A 21,820-nucleotide genomic window follows, 5' to 3' on the forward strand; every position below is an offset into this window, starting at 1 on the left:
CTGCAATGAAATTGAATTTGCCCCTCTGGATTAGATGAACCCACATGGGCCAGTCCTGTAGCTGCATGAGGGGCATGGGTATGTTCAGCTGCAGTGAAGGAATGCCCTGGCCATAAATGATTGGCCCCCCACAGGTGACCACGTTCTGGTCCCCACCTCTTCCCTTTAAATAGTAATTACACAGGTTCTGAGGCTATAATCTGGCACATAAGGCACTGAGTGAGTTTAATTACCATCTTCAGTAATCCTGTGTAATGAATGTGTGTCCTGGTATAAAGGGATGCGGTGGTAGCCCTCAGCCCAGGACTGGTCACAGCTAGGGGACTGCAGACACAGTTAGCATGCTCCATGAACATTGTGGTTTGGGGTCTCTGATGTAGAACATGTCCTTTTATTATCACACATTCCAGATCCAGCGGTGACACCTCAGGTTCCCTACACTGGCTCCGAGGAGCCCCGCCATAGCCCAGGAAGAGAGCGGCTACATCCCACAGCGAGCGGAGTCAGCAGGCAGTGATTGTGCAGGGGGCGTGGCCCCGCCTGTATACTACACATCGCCCTGACGTTGGTTGCCACGGAAACGCATTCCGCCGTGACCTCCTTGCGCGTTCTCGTTGCTCTCCCTCCATCCGGGCTCCTGGCTCGCCACACAGCTGGAGGAGCAGAGCGGCGGCCCCATGGCGGAGGATGCGGAGTGGGTGCTGGACAGTGTGCTGGCCTTCCTGAGGTGTCCGCTGTGGACGGGGCCGGTCACTGACTTCATAGAACAGAAATGCTCAGGTAGTTGGGACGGGGGGGCCCTCATCTCACACTCCCACAATGCTGTGCGGCCCACAATCAGGGGCTCAGCAGAGGAGGCAGCTGTGTGTATGCAGTATATGGGAAAGCTTCACAACACGCATGCGTGATGCATTTATTGATGTTGCTTTGCAATGCAATGTGTTTGTGTACATCTGAATTAGTTGTAAAAAAAAAAGTGCATTCTGTATTATTATAATTTTTTATTTTTAAGAGCTAAACAAATGCAACACAACACGCTGATGTGAACAGCACTCATAGAGAACCATTATTTTTCTTGTTGCTTCGCATCGGAAATGCAATCACAAATGCTCCCTAACGCATGTGGTGTGAATGACCCCTGAGGCGCTAATCGCATGCAACGGACAGATGCTCCTAGTGCTTTCCGAGGGCTCTAAGCACTCCACCAGACACCATACCCACTTCAGACCCCACGAACCGCAGCTTGGTTGGGGTCTCCCCGTCTCCTAACCAACCTTGAACCTACGACACGGCTCCAGGTTCCCGTGGGTGACCCTCTCTTTCCCCAGAGAGTGAAGCAGGAACAAGAACAGGAACAAGCTCTTACAAGAGCTTAGTGATTTATCCAAGGGAGTATGAAGAGCATAGCAATCCCTTGTAGTAGATCCCCCCCCCCAAAAGGGGGCAGGACTCTCGATTTAGGGTGAAGTACGACTCTTTATTGAACAAGAAACAGACTTTTATAAAGTTTTCCCCCACACGGTTACCGCCCAGGCAGGCCTTGTTGGGGACAGGACATGACATTCACAATCCAATAGAAACTGGGTTTTACATTCCCATACAGTGTACACAATCCATCCCCTCTGGCTGATTACAGTATCATATGCAGATGAAAGTGTAAAAAGGAACTAAACAAATTATCTAGCCATCTGGACAGAGCAATGTGAGGTCATTAACATTTAACAATGGGACAGACACAATCCACATTCCATTTCAATACACAAACAATAGGGAAGCCTGTCAATTACAGTCTGTATGTCTTTCTCACAGACAAGCACACAGAATACACATTATCTAGGAGGCAGACTTCATGGCAATGGTCTATTACAGTCTAAGTCTCCCAGTTTAAAGTGGAAATAAATCTTCATATTTCTATATGAAGATATTGCTGAGAAATATTACTGTCCCATCTGAAGCAATTCAAACCATTAAGTATCTGTTTTTCACTTTCAGTGAGGGTGAATACAATGACAGCGGGTGTTACTTCCTCCATGTTCCCCTCCTTGTTGGGCACCAAGCAAGGTTCACATGAGAGGCCTACCCCAGGGTGGGTTCTTCTGGGGCTGCACTAAGCACTTTATACAGGGTCATTGCCATACACATGACAAACCTGTACCTGAGCCATGCTCACCACATGGTAGATGGCTAACATGAACAAACTCTTCTCAATATAAACCAGTCATGTCTGCATTTAGGAAGGATAAGCAGAGCCCTTACCCTCTCCACTTGTCCAGCATATCCCCACTACCTCACTCCCAGTAACAGTATGGGGTCCCGCCATGCACCTAGCGCAGACTCCATGCATGCACTTCGGGCCCCAGCAGTGCAGATCTGCTTTTGTTGCTAAGGGAGACAGATCGCGTCTGAAAGAGTGCCAACAACCTCTCCCACACTGCGAGAGGCTACCCCACCTGACATATGTACACGCTTAATGACAGGCTGCTAGAGAAACCTTCGTTACCCTTGGTAATCACTGTATCTTCCCACTGTATTATCTCTTGTACCATTATCTACCTACACTGATGTGTCTAGTGACCTGAGCTGATGACTATATGTGCCGGTTACTTGCATTGCACCCATTTAACAACTTCAGACCAGGCAAAGGTTCAAACATTTTACTTGAAGAATACGTTATGACAGAGGGGACAGATGCAGCATCCACCTAGGTAAGTACAAATCTAAAAAAAATAAAGTCCCCATACATCTCTTTTAATGCCCTGCCAAAAGTTTTTTTTTTTTTTTTTTTCTTTGGGTCTTTATCTCTAAGAAGTCTATTTCTGTTCACTTCCATCCTCTGGGATGCAAAGTGATGTGGGCACTGACCAAATAGAAAACATTTAGAACCTCCTGAGGTGTTTTTTGCTGACTGCCTTCCTGTTCTGGTGACCACCACGCCCATTATTTCTTGCCCTGCCATCCCAAGGCATAAAAAATAAGATGAAATCCCAGTGGATTCACTGACAGCAAGAAAAATCTGAGGTTGTCATAGCTCCCCATATTTTTCAAAAGTGATTTTTATTTGTTTGTCACTAACCTGCCTACTGTTGCCACAATACCTATTACAGCAGAGTAGTAAGAACATGTAAACAGCCTGAGGGCTACATGGCAGCCATGAGGCTTTTTACTGTATATCAGCTGCTCAGGGCTTTTCTGTAGAACTGATCAGTAGTGCTAAGCTGTACAGCCACCTGATCACTTACACGTGGGATTAATAGTGTCCCCACCCCACTGGTTTCCCAGCTCATCCAACCTTCGAGGAACCTCCACTTCTTGATTTCTGTAGCATGTGATCTGAGAGCACTCTGGTTCAGAACTGTCAAATCCTGGCTAGCTGTGTCGGGATATACAGCAGATCTGGAACTCTGTCGGGCAGCGAACCGACTTGAGCCAATGGTATACATGTACAGTTTTTTTTTTTTTTTTTTTTTTTCGTTCAGTCAGGTTGAACACAAAAAAATAAAAACCTGACAGATCCTTGCCTAATGCCCCGTACACACGTGCAGATTATCTGAAGACTTACCAAAACCATATAATATGAGGTCAAACCTAAACACTTTCAATTTGTATGCAATCCGGCAGGCCCTTGCACTACATAGAAAAGGTAAATCTGAAGACAAAAGTCTTCAGATAATCTGCACGTGTGTACGGGGCATTAATACAAACAATATTGATGCGGGGATGTCTTCTGCTGTTCTATTGTATTCTGATGGGGGAATCCCTCCCCCTCCCCCCTGCCAGAGTACACAGATCAGCCAATGGCTGCAAGTATTGATTGACTGCTGCTTTTTCAGCAGGACTATTCAAGAGAAGCTGAAAGTTGGCCGGATTGGCTTCGGTAAGTGTGTGCCAGGGTTTTGACCTATCATGTAAACAAAAGCAAACACATGCGTTCTTGCAATACTGTACTCAAACATAATTTATAAAATTTTTTTTCACATAGAGCTTTCTTTTGGTGATATTTGAATGCCACTGGATTTTTTTTTTTTTTTTGTGCGATTATAAACAAAATAGACCAACATTCTTGAAAAGAAAACAATATTTTCTACTTTTTGCTACAAAACCTATATCCAAAAAAATAAATTGAAAAAATCTAATTTATTGTTCGTTCACTGATGGACACAGCTCCCTGTTTTCAGACCTTTGGACTTTATGCTGCTCTTTCTTCAGGGGTAGGACTAGGCGGAAACCTTTTTGGTTACGCCCCTGGGGCAGTCCCAGAGGGTATATCATCACTTCCTGCTATAAGAGTTCAGTTTTTTCTGCCTAGTCAGGAGTAAGGACTTGGCTCTCTGCAGGGATTTGCGGTCCATGCATTTTTTCCTTTTTAGATTTAATTTTTTACTTTTTCTGTATTGTATTGTTCCTGTGTGATCTACATTTCACTTGTTCTTGTGTGAAATACAATCAACAGCCGGACTGGGCAAAGCACTGAATATTCGAGATCCTTATAGCTTTCTCAGTCTGGCCTGTGAGCGCGACCCAACTATTAGCTCAGCGCTAGGTTGGCTGCGACATAGCCCCACTGGATTGGAACTTGCTGGCGGGTGAAACACCTCGCAAGGTCGCATAGCCCTGGCCACAATAGCAGTCATGATCACACGCGCAGCGTACCTCGGGCCGCAGCACCACCATTCCAAGATTGTTTGTTTGGATTGCTGGGAGTAGCGCCCGCCTGGTGCTGTGGTATGGTGAGGAGTGTCCCCCCCCCCCTCCTTTCTTACAGAATTGCTGGGGTGGTTGCAGGCCCTCCCTGGGGATGGTAGGCCCCCTCATGTGTCCTTTCTCCCCCTCATGCCTTCCCCCTTCTCCACAGTGGGGTTCCCCCTGTGTAGTTGCCCTCACCTGCCCCCTGTCCCCCCCCCCCTTAGCCCCTTTTGGGGGGCATGGGTGCATTTGGGTAGGGAGCTTGTCTGGTGTTGGGCCGGAGAGTAGTGAGTGGATGCCGCTCTCGGCCCCCCTTTTGGGGGTGTCCGTACCAGGGTACTGTGGGGGGGGGGTCCCCTCCTGGGGTCTGTTTCCCCAGGGGTCCCGTGCAGCGCCTCGCGGTGCCATTTTGCCGTGGATTCTGTATTCCCAGCTTCAGTGGCCATGTTTGTGTAGTTCAGCGGCCATGTTTTTGGTTTCCCCATAGAGATTAACGGTGGCCATTTTCTTGTAGTCTGTGTGCAGTGATGTGCTGCTGGGGCCTCTAGTGTCAGTGTCGTCACTTCCTCTTCCTCTTTCCATCGCAGTATGGCAGACTGTTTGGCACTCTCCAGCTTGGGTGGTGAGTCTCTGGGGGTACATGATCCTTCCCCTGCTATATTATGCACCGTGGGTGCACTGATTCTTGTGGTGCCTCACCGGTGCGCAGGGGAGGGGGGGTCCCCTGTTTTTTTTTTTTTTCTAGTTTGTGCGCAGCGTGGCTCCGATTAACCCTTTATTGACCATGGAGTCTATGGAGCAGGTATCACCATCCGACCCACTCCTGGAAGCTGTGGGACCCTCTGGGTCTCAGTCTGCCCTGGCGGCCATGACGGCAGCCCTGCAGTCACTAATATCCAAAGTAGATATGGCACTGCAAAGGAGGCCTAGCAAGAAGCTAGGGTCTGCGTCCACGCACGCTGAGTGCTCTAATAGTGGAACTACTTCACTACTATCAGGATTACTGTCCAGGGATGCGTCCCCACCTTTAATTTTCTTGGATCGTCCCATGGGGAGGCCTTCCTTCTGTGCTCATTGATAGGCCCCTGAGGAAGCGTGAAACATGTCCAGCCTGAGCCATCAAACAGACGTCAAGCATTGGATTTGCCTCACCACCAGCTTCTACTACTCCTGAACTTACTTTCCTGCTAAACCACTGACTATTGCTAGTGGAATTTGTAAAGGGAAGTTGCAGCTTTACCTTCTTTGCAATTTCGAGTGGTATTTGGCATGATGGCGGTGGGTGCATCATTTCCTGGCGCTTCCGGTGATGTATTTCCAGTCGGCAGCCATCTTTGAGTAGGCTGGAGGCCCGGAGCCAGACAATAGAGTGGGGCACTTCCGGTGAGGTCACTTCTGGGCGGCGCCGCCACAATTTTCAAAAAAGAAAAAGGAGGAAAAAAGGCAGATTAACTCTCTCCTGAATGAAACAACAGATGGAGCAAGACCAGGAGAGCAATGGCAGTGCAAGTATGTCCACCGACCTGCATGGGGTCAGCTGGGGGCGAGGTTGGAGCAGGAAGCATGTAAAAAACCTCTAAGCAGAGGCTCTCAGGGGCTGATCATGTCGGATGTAATGATTAAGCACAATTGTACTGTGTAAAACGCGTCTACCTGGACTGGTTGGTGTTTTGTCATGCCATTTTGGAAATCATAATTAAGGCATTTGGAACTCCAGCGATGTGCGGCCATTTCTTCTTATCTTAACATTGGTAATGGAGGCGAGCCAAGGCTAGCACTCATGTGGAGGTTCCATCAGATTCACTCATCTCACCTGGATTAGCAGAGATTAAATTACACAGGTTGACTCTATTTACTAATTAGGTGACTTCTGAAGACAATTGGTTCCACTAGATTTTAGTTAGTGGTAACATATTTATATCATGTGCCAGTTTGTGGTAGTCAATCGCATAAAATCTCAATAATATACATTTACATTTTTGGTTGCAACATGACAAAATGTGGAAAATTTCAAGGGGGATGAATAATTTTTCAAGACAATTTATGCTAAGGCTCAGGATTTGCAAATCATGTATAGTAGGATGTTCTGCATGTTTAGCTATTTAACACATTAATCTGTTTAAAAGACTTGGATACATCTACTTTGTAGTTACAATTCTGTGTTAAAGATTTTAATGTGGTTTTTCATTTTTATTTTTTGCAGTTTTTGATGATGATGAAGAAAATAAATTATCATACACAGAAATACACAATGAGTATAAAGAACTGGTAAGCAAATTCCGCTGCTAAAAGGGGCGGGCAATACAAATGAACAGAAACGCATCGCAATAATGAAAATGAGAACTGCTGATTAGTGACCCCCATTGTATCCAGATGTCTAAAAGGAGTGTCCAGAGGGGGCGGGGGGAGTTGACTCTTAAGCCGCCCAGTGTGTTCTGCTAGCTGGGAAGGCTCCCTGCACCCCTATCTTTACAACACAGTAGGAATTCCCTTCATCAACGCGGACCATGGTGTAAGGAAAAAAAAACGAATCCTCTATGGGCTGCCTTAGAAGTAGGGATGTAACGATATCGAAGATATCGCGATATCGTATCGTCGTGGTTGTCTCGATATCGTTGTGGTCGTGTCTCGATATCGTCGTGGTTGGGTTACAATATTAAAAGGACAGGTGTCCGTCAAAAAGCAAGAGGAACAAATCATTGTTCACTACATAGACCAGAGTTTAAGGATTTTTTTTTACTGTTTTTTTTTTTTTTCTTGCAATGTAGATATTTTGATCTTTCTGATGAAAAACGTGAACATAAGCTAAATGATAGGTCAGTGTTTTTTTTAAAGGCTTTTTGACTGACTATTTTATTTAAGTTTAAGTTATGTTCGTAAAAATACCAGTTTTAAAAGGCTGCCTTTATTTGCCTTGCACATTTAAACCTGACTTAACTTGATCTTTGTTTGCACTTTAAAGGGAATTGCCTATTGTTTGTTTACAATTGTTCTAGCTGCTTCTTAACTTGAACATTGCACAGAAGAATCAGTTATGCAACCAAATATTACTATACAGAATATTGATGTTCCCGACTACAACTTGCACTTTAAAAGCACTATGTGATCAGTGTTTTATGTTGTCATGGATCCATAAATACAACAATAAATTGCCTGTTGACTGGCAAAAGCAGAATAAATGTCGGTATTTTTTCGCTATTATCATCACAAACCCTATCATGAGCTATTTAACAATACCATGAGCTTTTCCACAATATCGCAATAAATATCGTACCGTGAGGTCAATATCGAAATTGTATCGTACCATGAGATTTTGATATCGTTACATCCCTACTTAGAAGTCAATGTTATTTGACTAACGATTTGTGTTTTTGTAACAAGACCACAGAACATTCCCATATATTTTTGCTGAGAAAACAGTACTCCCAATGTAGCAGTATCTTCAGAAATGACCTGGTGCTGAAATTGTCCATGCTAGGCAATACTCATTTGCCAAATACCCTTCTTTGCATATTTAGTTATCCTGGTTTCTAGGCAATGCAGATTTCTAACAGACTCTATCTATATATTAATCATATGCAGATTAAATCAGAATCATTTGGAGTCCTCTTTTGAAAGATAAAGGAGTGGATTCTGGTGCCCCCCTTCTTGTAAGCATTTCAGATCCATAGAGCTACACTGATATACCAGTTTGGTTTAGGAGATGGAAACATTGTAGGATATCTGAAAAGGTGGGCCACGGAAATAACAATAAATAAATGGAATAGAGATGAAAACAATATGAAAGATATCCCAATATTGGGAAAAATAAGATGCTTCCAGCCGAGACCGGAAGCATCGGATTCCACCGCATCGGCGGTTTGTTTTGTCACCAGCTCGCATTCTATTACTTAACTAGCCCCCTCTTGTAATTTGGATGAGCGAGTGTCCTAGGAATACGCCAGAACGCAGACCCATAACTCCTCCATAGAAGGAGAGGAAACATCTACCACGAGTACTACCTACCTAGGATCTGAAGAGCCCACTACACCTAGAAGTCCCTACATCGTTGGATAACCCCTTGATGTCCTTTTATGGTGATTTATTACACCAAAACGCTCATATCAGTGTTAATGGAGGTGAGCGGCCATTGCACTTGATTTGGGATAAAGCTCACGAATAATCGCACACGATTGTCACCGAATGTGATTTTCAGCAAAGTCACTGGATCACTTATGAACTGTCATTAGAATCACTTCATTATCAGCACTTTGTTTTTTTGTGCACATTGTTTATTTGCACATGGACTTTTTTCTTTTGCATATTTGCTATTAGCAGTTCACAGCAATTTTTGCTGCTTTTTAGCTGCCATTTCTATCTTTGCACATTTAGCATTACTAGCACTTTTATCTTTTTTATATTGATTATTCACTGATCACTTTATTGCTTTATTTATTGATCAGTACCGCAGCACTTATTTTGCCAACTTGCACTTTTTGCATTATTATGAACGTTTATTTATTTGATGGATTGATTGATATATGAATATTTTGTATCCACGTTGTAATTTCTTCAACATCTTATTTTTCCCAATATTGTGGTATCTTTCATATTGTTTTCTTCTCTATTCCATTTATTGTTATTTCCGTGGCCCACCTTTTCAGAAATCGAGCGCTGATTTTCCTCCTTTTATATCGTTTATTAGTATGTGGTGACACTACACAATCAGCTGCTGATTTCACCATTCATCACCTCCCATTTTATTATCATTTCTTTTCATTTACCCCAGTGGTAGCGCATTGGTCTTCCCCTCTCTATTGTAAGATATCTGTTTATTACAACTGCAAATAGATTTTAATGTATTTGTTTTAATTTATGTTGCCGACCTATGTGTAGGGATAAATTAATCCGCATGTGACATATTCCTACAGGTGGAGAAGCTGATACAAGGGCATCTGAATGAAATGGGAATTAGTGAGGAGCAATTTCAAGAGGCATGTTCAGCACCATTCGCTCATTCTCCAGATGTTAAGGTGAACTTCTTTTGATCGCCATCATCATGTTTGTAATCCGATGTACTGCTCTCCTCTATTTTTACATCAGTTGTCATCTGTAATCGGTTTGTGCCTAGCTGGCAATTGTTGTTCACTATTAGATAGGCTAAATATACCCATAAATATTGGATAAGGACATATAAAATATTTCTCCTCTGGCTTAAAACCTGTACCCCCTTGATAAACAGTGTGTGACGGTCCATGTTTATGGGATATTACAGGCCAAGTTGATGGGTAAATCCTGGAAAAACACAGATTTGTTTTTGATCATATTACATGGCCATCCACCATCTGCAAAAGATGAAATTTATATATTCGATATTGCGAGCAATCAAGGTGAGCACTGCTTAGATACTGCAGCGAGCACTTCTCTCTCTCATAAGTGCAGGAATAAACAAATTTAAAAATGCTGCGCAATCAAAGTGCTATCAATGTAACATATGCATAAAAAAATAAAGTGCTAATGTGCCAGTAAAACATGCAAAACCATGAACATAAATATACAGTGAATCATAAAAAACAAAGTGCAACAATTCATATAAAGTCCCATATAAAAATCAATTTAAACAAATGTAAACAATGCACTCTTAGAAAGTGTTGATAGTGCTGTGAAGATCCAAAAAAGTGATCTGTTAAGTAGTCCACTCCAAAAGTGACAATGTGCTCCTAATCAATTCCTGGGTAGTGAACGACACCATCAAGCTTAAACCCCCCAGTGGATGGATCCTCACCTCAATTCCAGTGACCACGCAATTAAGCTTGGTCTAATGCGCAGTGTGCCTTTCTCGGGCCAAAGATGGTTAATCAATCCCCCCAGGTGGGGATCCTACTGTGGATACATTCCTATGCATCAATGGATGTGACATACAAAAAAAGGAATCTCCAATAGTTCTTAAATCCTTTTTAAAACTTCAATTTATTACACATAAAAGGTTTAATCACATATTCATGGTGCTACAGTGCACCAGACTTTACAAAGTGTTCCGACATGGATAAGTTGTGGTAGCAGTGGGTTGTGTGAATGGTCAGCCTCTCTGTGGAGTGTCTCCAGCTGCTGTCCGAGCTCCTCCCCTATGCGTGACGGCACAGGGACCTTCTGACTTTCACATCGGAAGAAGCAATGTGATTCTGTGCACATTCATCATACAGTGAAGAAATAATCAAAGGCTTCTCGTCTCCATGATTCACAGTATATTTATGTTCACGATTTTGCATGTTTTACTGGCACATTAGCACTTTATTTATTGATGTAAATGTTACACTGATAGCACTTTGATTGCGTGGCATTTTTTAATCTGCAAAAGATGATTGCTGGATTTTAGTAAGCAGTCCAGTCGCTTAACAATCTTTCCCCTGCAGGAAACATACTGTAGGAATATACAGTAGATACAGCTTCAGCACTAACTGCAATAAGCTCATGTTCAATAAAACTCCTACCTACTAGTTAATAGAATTTTTTCCTCCAAAAGAGGTCTGCATGGATGTCTGCTGGTGTTTTTTAGAGGTTCTAGAACTCACAATCTTCATTCAGTTCTTCCAGTTTTGTTGATGACGATCGTATAATATCTACAATATATACAATCTGACCTTTAAAATATTCAAATGTAAAAGATCCTGCCTAAGCAGATACCACAATGTTTGCTATTGCCTTTTTTTTTGTTTTTTACCCAAAAAACATTCTCTGTGTACCTCTCCAAAAACCTGCAATCTCCTCTCAATTCTTTGTGTTGGGAAGTGAGGGAAAAGTTTCCCAACAGGGAGACTAAGCAAAATGTGACAGATTCCAAGCATTATTTTTTCTGTCCCAAGTAAAACAATTAGTGGCTTCATTAGATGTAAAATATGAACATTAATTGTTCTAATCTAATGTATAGTTTGCTTGACATTACGTACATTTTTTTTTTTATCTTGAATACCTTCTTTGTAGTTATTGTAGAAAATGTTATGGCCTGCAGTTGAAAGGAATGAAAAACATCTAATACGCATGCATGCTTTCAAACTGTGCCATAATTCTTTCCGGAAAATCTTTGCTAGAGAGAGGATAATGTAGATTAGAAGATAATACAATTGTAATCTGCCCATTGACCTTACTTATGTTAATCTACAGAAAGCATGCTTTGTGACGTTATCTTTTGATTTACTTTAAACAAGTGATGTAGTGGAGACACAATTAGACACAGAAATTACAGGTAAATTTTAGCATTTGTTACCTCCTCAAGAACAAGCATTATACACCAGAATACCTATAGAACTTTATTTACCCTGGTAAAAAACGTTAAAGTGGAACTTTCTTTAAAAATCACCCTTTACATAAACCAATACAGTGCATGTCAGCATATCCAAGTTACATCTTTAGTTTCAGTATAAAGTTGTTGTTTTTTTTCCCATCCATTCATGAACACAGGATGTCTTAAAGTGATTGTAAAGGCACTTTTTGCTTCCAAAAAAAAATAAAAAAGTTATGAGCTGCTCTGTGCAACAAAATTGCACAGAGCGGCCTATTGCCTCCTATTCTGGATTAAGCATCTCACTGGTGCTGCTCCTGTTTGCAAAGAACCATGTAAAACTTCAATGTTCAAATTCTTTTTTTTTTTTTTTTTCTGCCATCTGCCTACACTGACCTTGGTCACATGCTCGCAATATTCTTGGTTCTGGACACGGGGGGGGGGGGGGGGGGGGCCTGGGCCTGCTGTAATGGATGCCTAAGCACATACTCATAGCTGCTTGCAACTTGCCCACTGATGGTGCCAATATCAGCAGCCTGGAATAACAGTATGTTGCCCTCTGCTCCTAGAGTTTATTCTGTCATCGAAGTCCTCCTTTAGCTCTGTGGTGTAGGCCGCTTCCTTTGCTCTTTTGGCTGTGGTTTTTAATACAGTCATGGAACATGTTATGGCCCAAACCAGCTAGTTATATGCCTGACACTGACCGTCATTTCTGTGTCTGTTTTTCCTACAGCCTTGGTGGCTTCTGAGCCATTAGCCACTGAGACATGGTCTGATTCTGAGTCTTTCCAGTCTTTGACTAATGAGCTTGCCAACTGCTATTATTTCCAAATATTTTGGTTCTTATTGATTCAGTGCACACCACTCTGAAATTAAAGTATCAGCCTGTTGCTTCTCCAAGTGCTGTTTTCAGTCTTGGGTCCCTTAAGGCCACAAAGACGTTTCCATTGCACCTGCTGTTCCTGGTCTTTGTGTACAGAGATTGGAAACACCCTGACAAAGCTGTTTGTTCCCTCCAAGCACTTATTAGCCTTTTACCCCATGGGGAGGATTTTGTAAAAATGTGGTCTATGCCCTCTGTGGAGCCATCAATGTCCCATTTTAACAAAGCAACTACAATACTGGTGAAGGATGCACCTATCTAGAACTCTGCTCTTGCTGGCAGGTCTTGCTCTTCACCACATCCTGGCTGTGACTTTGCCACACCATGGATGACTGGTCAAAATCCATCCGCAACATCTGGAGCTCAAAAGGCAAACCCTCAGTTGGGACATTTGTTAATCTTTTGTAGCACTTTGACCTCTTCCTGACCACTCTGGGCTGTGGTTGTTGGGGTCTGCGTGGGGGGGCTTATCAGAATCTGGAAGCCCGCTTTTAACAAGGGCCCCCATGTAAATGGGTATTGGGTACATAGTACCCCTACCCATTCATCAAAAAAGGGAGAAAAGTAATAAACAGGAGAGGCAGTTTTTGACCAATCTTTTATTTAAAAAATTGTCCCTCGATGTAAATCAATCGTCAATCACACCACCCGTCGGACCCAAAAAATAAAAAACGTAAACGCTTTAGCCTCCTGGGAGGTCTCCCCCTGTATGCCTGCTCTGCACTTTCACATTTCTTATATAGGCAAGGGGTGAGGCCACCTGGCTATGTCATCCGGTGGCACCGCCCCTTCTGATGTCACGTGGTGGTGTAATGTAAATGTCTCTCTCTTTTTTGACATGAATGGGTAGCGGTACTATGTACCCGATACCCATTCATTTTAGGAGGGGGCCAGGATCTGGGGGCCTCCTTGTTAAGGGGTCTTCCAGATTCTGGTATGGATTTGGAGTTAGGGATGCCGCAGGCGGCTTTCCGGCCCCGCTCCTTTACCAGCCATCTTTCACTGCGCGCTGATTGGGCGAAGCTTTGCCCAATCGGGGTGCAGAATGCACTGTGCAGCACTCAGTGCATTGCAGGGTGTTGGGGATGAACACCCTGTAAATCCGGGTGTTCGGCGAAAGGCCGAATTCCTGCTCGGGCCGAATCATTGGCCCATCCCTACTCTTCACTACCAATTTGTAGCCTTGACCTTCGACCTCTCATTTTCAGCTTGGATGGTTCAACAAGGTGTTGACCCCAGGTTTAGCCTTGTAGCATCCCCATTATGAGATAGTTAGACCACCTCCTATTGAGGGAACAGTGTGCTTAGGCTCCGTTGGACAACATGGTTTTGACTGTCCAGACAAATACAGTGGTTTTGATGGATCCTGAACCATCATAAATTGCAATTGGTACCAAATCATCATTTTGGAGTACCTGGGTCTAGTCCTGGCTCTACGCTTTTGCACGAGAGTCAAACTATGAGAGTCCTACATCTGATAGTAGCCACCTTCCAGGCAGTTCCATTTGCCTGGTTTCTCCACAGACTGCTGCTATGCAACATTCTGTCATTGTGGGGCAAGTCAATTAAGTTCCTGGACAGGCAGGTTCACTTGGAAACAAGGAGCAAGTTGTACCTGGCTTGGTGGCTCAGGTATCCCGCTCTGAAGTTGGGGAAAGCCTTCATCCCCATCTTGATATTGGATGGCAGCTTGCTGGGCTAGGGAGAAGTCCCTGGCACCATGTCAGTGCCAGGGGCTTGGTTGTTAAAGTCTTGACTCCAAATCAACATCCTGGAACTTGCGAAGCACTCTGTAATTCGTGAATGTCCTGGTGGCGGGGGAAGGAGGAGGGGGCCGAACTGCCGGGTGACTTTGCCACGGTGAAGTCAGCCTGAAGTGGGAGTGGGTACCTGTCAAAACCAGGTACACTTCCCTCACCCCAAAAGATTCCAAATGTAGCAGCGGAGAGGGGAAGCAAATAATCAGAGCTTCCCCTTAGAAAGTATTTTACAGAAATAATAATTGATGTTTGGAATAGACTTCCAGCAGAGGTAGTGTGTCATTCAACAGTAAAAAGATTTAAACTGGTTTGGGACAAACCATGGATCTATACTCCGAGAGTATACATTACTCAAAGTTAAAAAAAAAAAAAAGTTCCTGCACAGAACTTTACATTTCTGTTTTTTGTCTACTGTTTTCAGCCAAGGTGTAGACAATTGACAGGCAGATTTCCTCAGCCTATAACAACTTTCAGATGTTCCAGGACCTGTGATGAAGGCAGGAAGACATCAAATGTGGACCTCATAGCCTAGAGCAGGCATCACTAAATGGCGGCCCGCGGGCCAAGTCCGGACCCAATCAATGTTCCGTCCGGCCCCGCAGCGGTCGCGCCATTTAGGATCTGTTTTTTCCCTCTGCCACCGCCGCTGCAGCTGCAGCTCTGTCTTTACAGAGCTGACATCGGAGGAGCAGCGCAGTGATTCACGGAGGACGGGGGCTGGTACAGTTAACTGATTGGTTGCTAGATCTGCCCTGTATTGTAGCAACCAATCAGTTACCTGGGGCAGGTCCCGCCCTCCGTGCATCCCTTTGAGCACTTCCGATGTCAGCTGCTGTGCCTCCGATGTCAGCCACGCTGCCCTGTTTAAGGTAGGACAGGGAAGAGGCACTGCTAATGTAAAGGGGGAAAGAGGGGTGATATCAAAGAGGCAGAAAAGTAAAGGAGTGATACCGTATGAAGGGGGATGGGGTTCTACAAAGGGGGTGAGGATTAGAATGTGAAGGGGGGCTGGAGACTGCAGTGTGAAGGGGGGGTTTAAAAAAAAGGAGATGAGCACAGGAATGTCTGAGGGTGCTATAAAGGGGGTGAGGACAGGAATGTTAATGGGGGGCTGGGGACTGCAGTGTGAAGGAGGGGCACAATAAAATGGGGGAGGACAGTTATGTGAAGGGGGGTGCTATGAAGGGGATGAGGACAGTTATATGAAGGGGGTGCTATGAAGGGGGGGAGGACAGTTATGTGAAGGGGGTGCTATGAAGGGGATGAGGACAGTTATATGAAGGGGGTGCTATGAAGGGGGGGAGGACAGTTATGTGAAGGGGGTGCTATGAAGGAGGTGAGGACAGTTATGTAAAGGGGGGTGCTATAAAGGGGGGGGGAGGAAAGTTATGTAAAGGGGGGTGCTATGAAGGAGGTGAGGACAGTTATGTGAAGCGGGTGCTATGAAGGGGATGAGGACAGTTATATGAAGGGGGTGCTATGAAGGGGGGGGAGGACAGTTATGTGAAGGGGGTGCTATAAAGGGGGGGGGAGGACAGTTATGTAAAGGGGGGTGCTATGAAGGGAGTGAGGACAGTTATGTGAAGGGGGTGCTATGAAGGGAGTGAGGACAGTTATGTGAAGAGGGGTGCTATGAAGGGGGTGAGGACAGTTATGTGAAGGGGGTGCTATGAAGGGGATGAGGACAGTTATATGAAGGGGGTGCTATGAAGGGGGGGAGGACAGTTATGTGAAGGGGGTGCTATGAAGGAGGTGAGGACAGTTATGTAAAGGGGGTGCTATAAAGGGGGGGAGGACAGTTATGTAAAGGGGGGTGCTATAAAGGGGGGGAGGACAGTTATGTAAAGGGGGGTGCTATGAAGGGAGTGAGGACAGTTATGTGAAGAGGGGTGCTATGAAGGGGGTGAGGGCAGTTATGGGAAGGGGGGTGCTATAAAGGGGAGGGGGACAGTTATGTGAAGGGGGTGCTATGAAGGGGGTGAGGACAGTTATGTGAAGGGGGTGCTATGAAGGGGGTGAGGACAGTTATGCGAAGGGGGGTGCTATAAAGGGGGGGGGGACGGTTATGTGAAGGGGGTGCTATGAAGGGGTTGAGGACAGTTATGCGAAGGGGGGTGCTATAAAGGGGGGGGAGGACGGTTATGTGAAGGGGGGTGCTATAAAGAGGATGAGGACAGGAATGTGAAGGGGGGCTGGGGACTGCAATGTGAAGGAGGGGTACTATAAAGGGGGCGAGAACAGGAATGTGAAGGGTGGGTGATATGAAAGGGACTTAGAATTGCAATTTAAAGTAGGGGGTGATATAAAGGGGGGCCACTGACAAAAATGTGAAGGGCTGAGGACTGTAATGTGAAGGGGGGATGATGTACAGGGGGACTGAGAACACTGATGTAATAAAAAGGATTGTGATGTGAAGAATTGTGGACTAGGTTCACATTGTTGCGTAACGCGTGTAGGCGGCCCATTTATTTCAGTGGGCTGCCTTGTAAGCAGAAACGCAGAAAAATAAGTCCCTGACCTTTTTTTTCTTTTTAATTGCGCCGTACCAAGCTGCATGGTACTGTGGCACCATGTGATGTGGCACTCGTAAAGACGCGCCATGTTTGCGCATTGTGCAGAGGTTCTTGAGAGCCAAACATATGATTCGGACCTCGGTTGGAAGAAAATTTTACCTACTGGACCTTCATGAATTTTAATTCATTACCCCTGGCCTAGAGGTTCAACAACAGATTGGACAGAAGTGTCTTCATGTACAGTTATCCAGTTATCCTCTAGTGGAGGGAGTGGATGCTCTGATGGCTCTGTGGGTCAGTAAATCTTGATCTGCATCTTTCCTCCCCTGAATTTGCTACCTTGTCTGATTCACAGGATCACGATAGAGGACATTTCTGTCATCCTGTTGCTCTGGACTGGCCCAGGTGGATGTGGTATTTAGTGGTATAGACTCTGGAGATGGACATAATTTTGCCCCTGTACAAATCATTAGAAAGACATAATCTGGAATATGCAGTTCAGTTTCAGGCACCTTTTCACAAAAAGGATATCAGGGAACTGGAGAAAAGTGCAGAAGAGCAACCAAAGTGATGAGGCATTGAGGAGCTCAGCTATGAGGAAAGATTAGAGGAACTGAATTGATTCTTTCTTGAGAAGAGACAATTTAAGGGGCGATATGATCACCATGTATAAAAACATAAATGGTCCATATAGTGAACTTGGTGTAAAGTTATTCACTTTCAGGTCATTATAGAGGAGAGGGGGGCACTCTTTTTACATCTGGAGGAGAAGAGATTTTATTCCACATTTTCATAGCTTACTGTGAAGCCCGCCTTTCCGCATTTAGAGATCGACTCCCTTAGTTCTGGCCATCTCAGATTTTTTTTAAAAAAACACTGGATGCAGTATTCCTATATGCACAAATTATAACTGGATACTAACATTTTATAGGTTATAACAGCAGGGGTTAGTTAATCCAAGGAATATACAATTGCCTCCTGGGGATAGGGAAGGATTTTTTCCCCTGCTGGAGTCAATTGCATCATGTTGTTGTTGTTTTTTTTTTTTTTCACTCAGAATCTAATGTGGGAACAGTATACTTTTTATAAAATACTATATACTTTTTATAAAAATGTGTTCTTATTTCTTTTATTTTGTTTCCCCCATCTATTCGTTGATCTAGATCAGGCATGTCCAACCTGCGGCCCGCTGCCCCCTGACAATTTATTTTTTTTTTGCTGGGGAGGAAGGCAGTTGAGTCATGAGCACGGTTACAGCACCTTCCAACTAACTGTAGGCAGAGGCTGCCCCGGAGGTGGGGGGGGGGGGGGGGGGCGAGCGCCACCGGATTACAAACAGAGCGGGCATCTGAGTGTTCCTTTAATGCCTCGTACACACGTGCAGATTGTCGTCCGAACGATCGGCCGTCTTTTGTCCAGGGTCTGTCGTGTCTGTTAAAAACTGTAAAAGACTGCACACGAATATTGTCGGCCAACAACAGCCGACTGCAGAAGTGATGTCATGTGATGGTTAACTTTCCTTGTCTTTTTTTCTTCTCTGAGCATGCCCAGTCTTGCAAATCTGCTGTCTGTCGGCCGAAATCTGTACTGACTGGCGAACAATCGGCCGTTCTGGTGTCGGCTTACAAAAATTTTAATGCTTGCACGACAGATTCTGTTCGGCCAAAAGTACGCTGTCGGCTGTCGGAAGCATCATACTAACAAGCCTACAATCGGCCGATCGGTCGTCGGCCGAATCTTTTCGGCCGACAATCTGCACGTGTGTACGGGGCATAATATCTCTCAGAAGAAGTAAACCTCTGTATACTAATTCCATTCCATTTGATCATCCTCTAGTTGTGTTAAATTAGCGCAGGGGGGGGGGGGGGGGGGCGTGGTGGCATTTTATTACTATATGCCTTAACTATAGTATATATTTTATATGTGGCCCTAGAACATTTCTCTACACTCAATGTGGCCCAGAGAAGCCAAAAGGTTGGACACCCATGATCTAGATGGACTTTTTTTTCAATTAGACTTAAGCCTAGTACACACAGGCTGAATGTTGGACGGAATCAGCTGATTCACTTGAAACTAGACATATGCCGGTTTTCGGTAATTCGATATATCGCGGTATTGCATAGCCACGGTATTGTTATTGTGGCATTTTTAAAATACCGAGTTTCTCTGTCAAGTCTGCCTGACTTGTGAATTGATACATTTCAGTGAGCTGGATGACTCATTCACTCACTCAGCTAACACCTTTCAGCATTAAGTCTCCTAACTATAAACAAAAATGATTACATTTGTATCTTTTCCTTCCCTCTGCCAGGGAGAAAGGAAGTTTAACCTCTTAAAGACTGGATCTTTTTCTGACACTTGCTGCTTGCAAGTTAAAATCAGTTTTTTTTTTGCTAGAAAAGTACTTAGAACCCCCAAACATTTTATATATTTTTTTAGCAGAGACCCTACAGAATAAAATGGCGATTGTTGTAATATTTTATGTCACACTGTATTTGCGCAGCAGTCTTTCAAACGCAATGATTAGACTTTAATGAATAAAAAAAAAAAAAAAAACGTAACAGTAAAGTTATCCCAATTTTTTTTTTTTTTGTTACACAGAGAATCGTGAGAGAATCGTGATCTTTATTCCAAGCTAAAAAATCGTGATTCTCATTTTGGCCAGAATCGTGCAGCTCTAATAAATATATATATACACACACACACGCCTAGCAGCCCACATTACATTATTATATAGCCATCAAGCAGTGTCTGGCCTACCTGGTGATGACTGGTCCTGGCGCTCTGATCCGATGGCCTGGTCTTTAAAGGGGCAAATCCTTGCGATCCAGAAGTGGTTAAACCTGCAGGAGGACCGGTGTTTTTATCTATTAATGACTTTACTATTGCTTTAGGCCTGGTTCACATGTATGCGGGTTGGTGGTTCACATGTATGCGGGTTGGCGGTTCACATGTATGCGGGTTGGCGGCCCACATTTGCACAGGCATAGCAGCCCATTGATTTGAACGGGCTGCTATGCCCTCATTTTCCGCAGAAAAAAGGTGCATGCAGCATTTTTTTTAAATTCAGTGGCCTTGAAATCCATCCTGCTTTTGCACCATGCGACTAACCTGCAGTTCCTGCTCTGGCAAGCTTTCTGCATTTTTTGTATACGTGGGCACGGCATTTAAAAATAAACAGTTTGCGTGTGCAGCAACGGCAGGTAAGTCGCATGGTGCAAAAGAAGGATGGATTTCATGGCCACTGCATTTTTTTAAATTCTGCATGCACCTTTTTTCAGCTGAAAACGCAGGCATAGCAGCTCAAGCCCATTCACATCAATGGGCTGCTATGCCTGTGCAAATGTGGGCCCCCAACCCGCATACATGTGAACCAGGCCTAAAGCAATAGTAAAGTCATTAATAGATAAAAACACCGGTCCTCCTGCAGGTTTAACCAATTAATGACTTTACTATTGCTTTAGGCCTGGTTCACATGTATGCGGGTTGGGGGCCCACATTTGCACAGGCATAGCAGCCCATTGATGTGAATGGGCTTGAGCTGCTATGCCTGCGTTTTCAGCTGAAAAAAGGTGCATGCAGAATTTAAAAAAATGCAGTGGCCATGAAATCCATCCTTCTTTTGCACCATGCGACTTACCTGCCGTTGCTGCACACGCAAACTGTTTATTTTTAAATGCCGTGCCCACGTATACAAAAAATGCAGAAAGCTTGCCAGAGCAGGAACTGCAGGTTAGTCGCATGGTGCAAAAGCAGGATGGATTTCAAGGCCACTGAATTTTAAAAAAATGCTGCATGCACCTTTTTTCTGCGGAAAATGAGGGCATAGCAGCCCATTCAAATCAATGGGCTGCTATGCCTGTGCAAATGTGAACCACCAACCCGCATACATGTGAACCAGGCCTAAAGCAATAGTAAAGTAATTTATAAACAACACCTCCTTCAGGTTTAACCACTTCTTGACCACAAGGATTTGCCCTCTTAATGACCAGGCCATCGGATCGGAGCCGAGCGCCAGAACCAGTTATCACCAGTTAGGCCAGACACTGCTTGATGACCTATTTTAGGCCTGGTTCACAGAGTCTGTACTGACTGACTATATAATAATGTGCATAAGTGAACCAAAGCCCCTAAATTCAGCAATGAAATTGAAGTGAGGTGGAAATTTAATAATTTAAATTTAATAATAGAATACCGTGATAATACCGTATACCGTGGCAAAACCTTAATCAATTAATCGCAGCATGAAAATCTGATACCGTCACAAGCCTACTTGAAACCGGCCGACGTTGGGCCTGTGCGTGCTGCAGCCGGTCCAATGGCCGCCTTCGGTCTAAGGGGCATGACCTGAAAAAGGTCTGCTGATCGGCTCCCTGCCGGAGTGTTCTGGCGGGGGGTGGCGTCCCCCTGTCAGAACACAATAGAACAGCAGGGGTGATCGCTGTACTAACATCAGATAGTTAGTACAGCGACTCCTCCTAAGCTGTCAGTTTTTTTTTTTTTTTCGTTTAGTTCTGCCTGGTTGAATCAAAAAATCCTACTTTTACTAGGCTTAAGTGTGTTACCTGATAACATTCCTGGCCTACAATTTTCTTTGTTTGTGTACAATCCTGCTCTAGATGGCAGTATAACACTAAGGTTAAGACTTCTTGTGTCCCTGAATGTGCTCCAAATAAGGTATTTTGCAGCAACTACAAACATCCTATTTTATTTATTTATTTTT

At 44.2% G+C, this 21,820-nt stretch overlaps 1 protein-coding gene across 2 annotated transcripts in view; it reads left to right on the forward strand.

Moving 5' to 3' along the window:
* Window positions 1–542: 542 nt before the first annotated feature.
* CFAP36 (cilia and flagella associated protein 36) overlaps window positions 543–21,820 on the forward strand; it is a 44,289-nt gene continuing 23,011 nt past the window's right edge. Inside the window, exons 1-3 of one of the 2 annotated variants that reach the window (XM_082251716.1) lie at window positions 543–780; window positions 6,887–6,951; window positions 9,594–9,695. In XM_082251716.1, coding sequence (XP_082107842.1) covers window positions 678–780; window positions 6,887–6,951; window positions 9,594–9,695 — 270 coding nt within the window. In that variant the 5' untranslated portion in view covers window positions 543–677. The remainder of the gene's footprint in view (window positions 781–6,886; window positions 6,952–9,593; window positions 9,696–21,820) is intronic. The other variant, XM_082251715.1, reaches the window with a different exon arrangement.

The sequence above is a fragment of the Pelophylax lessonae genome, assembly GCF_965119305.1.
Source record: "Pelophylax lessonae genome assembly, chromosome: 3".
NCBI classification, from domain to species: domain Eukaryota; kingdom Metazoa; phylum Chordata; class Amphibia; order Anura; family Ranidae; genus Pelophylax; species Pelophylax lessonae.